Raw genomic sequence first — 3,501 nt, forward strand, 5'->3', positions numbered from 1 at the left:
ACGCTATAAATAGAGACTATTGCGCACTTACGACTCTACATATGCAGGCAAGAAATTGGGAAGCTCATAAGGCTGGAAAGCAAATATAACACCAGGATTTGGTCTAATTAAGTATTTGTATATGTAGGCCACAAAATTACAAACAGTGGTGACAGTATGTGACTATCAAAAGGGATATTTCGTTTGAAAGCATGTGCACTACAATGTTAATTTCTGGAAGTTAATGGGATAGTAGGCTATTCTGAGTATTCCACTGGGATTCAGAACTCTTCCACGAAACTCACTCCACATCCATTGCAGGTCAACATTAGTATTTTCTTGTGTGTGCCGAAGAATGAATGAAATGAAGAAGAATTACATCCATTTTCAAATAAAAGTGCCCCTTTATAATAATACAAAAAACTACAGGATTAAGTGAATTCTATTTGCTGCTTCACTTGCTTTATTCCAATGTAGACATATTTGTCTCATCATACTGATATTTTGTTCGATAATAATTGAATTGTTGTAAATGCAAAAGGATCATTGCAGGCATGCGCAATGACGTGAAGTAGCGAGCGAAAATACCCATATGAGAAGTGTTTTGAATGAGTTTAAGAGTCCTCTAAATTGGAAAAAATATACTCTATGTCCTATATGTAGAAACAATATGTTGGATATTTCCAACAGCTGTATTTATGAAGAATAAAAACAGTTCAGGCATAAGTGACGTTCAGACTCATCATGAAATCCCATAGTCATTAAAGTGGAGGCCAGTTTGACACATTGTAGCCTATTCATGATGTATGTGTTGTTGATTTTCCATTACAGGGCCTTGAGTTCATTTCATTGGGCGAAAAAAAATAAACGAACTTGTTGAAATTCAATAAGATCCACACGGAGTGAAAGTCTCTACAAAGTAAACCCTATTTCACTAATCGGGCGATATTCAATAAATGAAAGGATCTTGAATTCCCTTTTCTCGAAGGATGCGCACGACTCTCTAATCGTTGGAAACTTTGTCACTTGGAATCATCACTCAAACGTTACGCGCCAGAAGGAAACCCCCCTTACCACCTGACCACAGACGAACCGTTTAAAAGACGGGTTCGGAGGGGGCACTAGAACAACAGAAGGAGCAGCATAACCCGAAGAGAACACCATCTCGACTATCTTCTGCCCAATTGAACCGCCTTCATCCATCCTCTGCCATCCCGATACACAAAAGAAGATGCTCTCGACGCGTGTCCAGTGCGCCCTAGCGCTGCTTTCCCTAGCCTTGGCCATCAGCAGTGTCTCTGCCGCTCCATCCGATGCCAAACTTCGCCAGCTTCTTCAACGGTCACTCATGGCACCTGCAGGCAAACAGGTAAATACCTTCAATCAGACTTTAATTATAAGTTTTAGTTCTTCGCCAGCTACTGTGGCCATAGTATCCTATTTTTTCAGAGCTGGTGGTACAGCTGCAAACTACATTTTAAGTAGATTTACTTCCAGAGTATAGAGATGATACAGATTTGATACAGATACAGATTTAAGGTTAAACAGTGTGTTGCCATACATTTATCCCTACGGTTTTACTTGCAGGTGCATGTGGAAATGAATCGATCTAATTAGCAAGATGCAGCATGATGCGCATTTTCATGGTGCCGAAGCGACCACGAAATTAAGTATTTGTATTTGTACAAATATTTGGGGTCCAGCAAAATTAAGCCAGTTATACAATTAAAAAGACATTTCACAACATATTCCATAACATATTAAGTGTGTTCCCACATATCGACAACACAAAATCCATGTGTATGTGTCTGTGTCTCTCTTCATAGTCCCTGCTGTTCCATAAGGTGTAGTTTAATCCGTTTTTAAATCTGATTTTACTGCTTGCATGAGTTTTTTGATGTGAAATAGGGTTCCATGTAGTCATTGCTCTAAGTAGCCGTAGCTCTATGTGGGACTGTGCGCCTCCCATAGTTTGTTCTAGACTTGGGGATTATGAAAATACCACTGGTGGCATGTCTTGTGGAGTATGCATGGGTGTCTGAGCTGTGTGCTAGTAGTTTAAACAGACAGCTCGGTGCATTCAACATATCAATACTTCTCGTAAATAGAAGTAGTGATGAAATCAATCTATCCTCTAAATTGAGCCAGGAGAGATTGACATGCATATTATTAAGTGCCGAGGAATGTGGAAAGACTGCTATCAGAGCAACTAACGAAATGTAAATGTGAATTGTTCTATATTTTAAATCAACCTTTAAAATGAAAATGTATCAAATAAAAACGAAAGATGTCTCTGGAATTTGGGGTCTGCTGTAGGTAGTTGTCAATTACAAACACAACTTGACAAGAATAGTTAAAACATACAGTGGAATGGGTTTTAATGTTAATGTTTATTAATGAAACGTCTTCTTCAAAGAAAATGAAACACATGTTGGAATAAAATTTTTATTTTACATCTCAGTTTAAGTGATCGGTTCATGCGTAACAGCGTAGGAAAGGTAATTTTAAAGATTTGCAGCCATCTTAAATAAATATAAATAATGCAGATCAAATAGCCTACATATATTTTAGCAACGTGAGGGAAGAGAAAACAACATTCAAACACTGATTTCCTTCCTAAATGGGTAGGCTACATTTTATTAAGGCGTGTTGATTTGTTTCTATTTCAATGGATCCTGTTGCTAAAATGTGTATTTTTCAGTCTCCACAAAAGAGAAGAAATAAAAATGTTATGTTATTTTATCTATTTTCAGGAGCTTGCCAGGTATACACTTGCAGAGCTGCTCTCAGAGCTTGCACTAGCAGAGAACGAGGCGATTGAGTCAGATGACCTGTCTCGTGGCGTGGAGCAGGAGGATGTGCGTCTCGAGCTGGAGCGTGCAGCTGGCCCAGTACTGGCGCCGCGTGAACGCAAGGCTGGATGCAAGAACTTCTTCTGGAAAACCTTTACATCATGTTAATTAATCTACAACTGGGCCTTTACTGCGTATACTACATCGCATCTCTTTAGTTTCAATATAAAAATGTTATGTTATTTTTTGCGTCATGGCTTAACCCGCCAATCCCAAAAAATGTAAATAAAAATTATTATAACTTTAACAACAATCATGCTGATGTCTTTATCGATCATTTTGATTTTTTCCGAAATAACACATGAACGAATGTTCTAGAGATTGTATGCAATTCTGCTTTCGACTGTGCTTTATGTATTCTGGCAGATAAACTATTTTTAATTGTTTGTTTGAATAAAATCTGTGTTTCAGAACCAATGTGTTGATTCATATATTGTTATCTTGCTCCTCCTCACAAATGGGTTGTTTTATTTGAGAATGGCTATTATAGGCTTATCCTATGAGATGTTAGCACTTGTTTCCAGGATAAGCACGGTTCTTTCCTCCATTTGGAGTGATGTTATGAATGCTTTTGCTACAGGGTCTAGTTTTATTTTAGGCGGTAAATCCATTGTTAGACAAAGAGACTTCGTTGTGGTGGCCATAAAAATATATAATTTATGAAGGGTAG

General features: G+C 37.9%; 1 protein-coding gene across 1 annotated transcript; it reads left to right on the top strand.

Annotated features, from left to right (window-relative positions):
* Nucleotides 1-1,089: 1,089 nt before the first annotated feature.
* Nucleotides 1,090-3,244, top strand: LOC110507306 (somatostatin-1A). The gene is made up of 2 exons (XM_021587201.2): nucleotides 1,090-1,348; nucleotides 2,733-3,244. Exons 1-2 carry the CDS (start codon nucleotides 1,211-1,213, stop codon nucleotides 2,937-2,939), a joined length of 345 nt encoding a protein of 114 aa, XP_021442876.1. The 5' UTR covers nucleotides 1,090-1,210; the 3' UTR covers nucleotides 2,940-3,244.
* Nucleotides 3,245-3,501: the final 257 nt, after the last annotated feature.

Source organism: Oncorhynchus mykiss, chromosome 27, assembly GCF_057628025.1.
Source record: "Oncorhynchus mykiss isolate SJ-2025 chromosome 27, ASM5762802v1, whole genome shotgun sequence".
In the NCBI taxonomy this organism is placed as follows: Eukaryota; Metazoa; Chordata; class Actinopteri; order Salmoniformes; family Salmonidae; genus Oncorhynchus; species Oncorhynchus mykiss.

Excerpts from the sequence above, each read along its gene's own strand:
- LOC110507306 (XM_021587201.2), top strand. The coding sequence starts at position 1,211 with ATGCTCTCGACGCGTGTCCAGTGCGCCCTAGCGCTGCTTTCCCTAGCC. Across the intron at positions 1,349-2,732 it reads TGGCACCTGCAGGCAAACAG|GAGCTTGCCAGGTATACACT; the intron begins GTAAATACCTTC and ends ATCTATTTTCAG.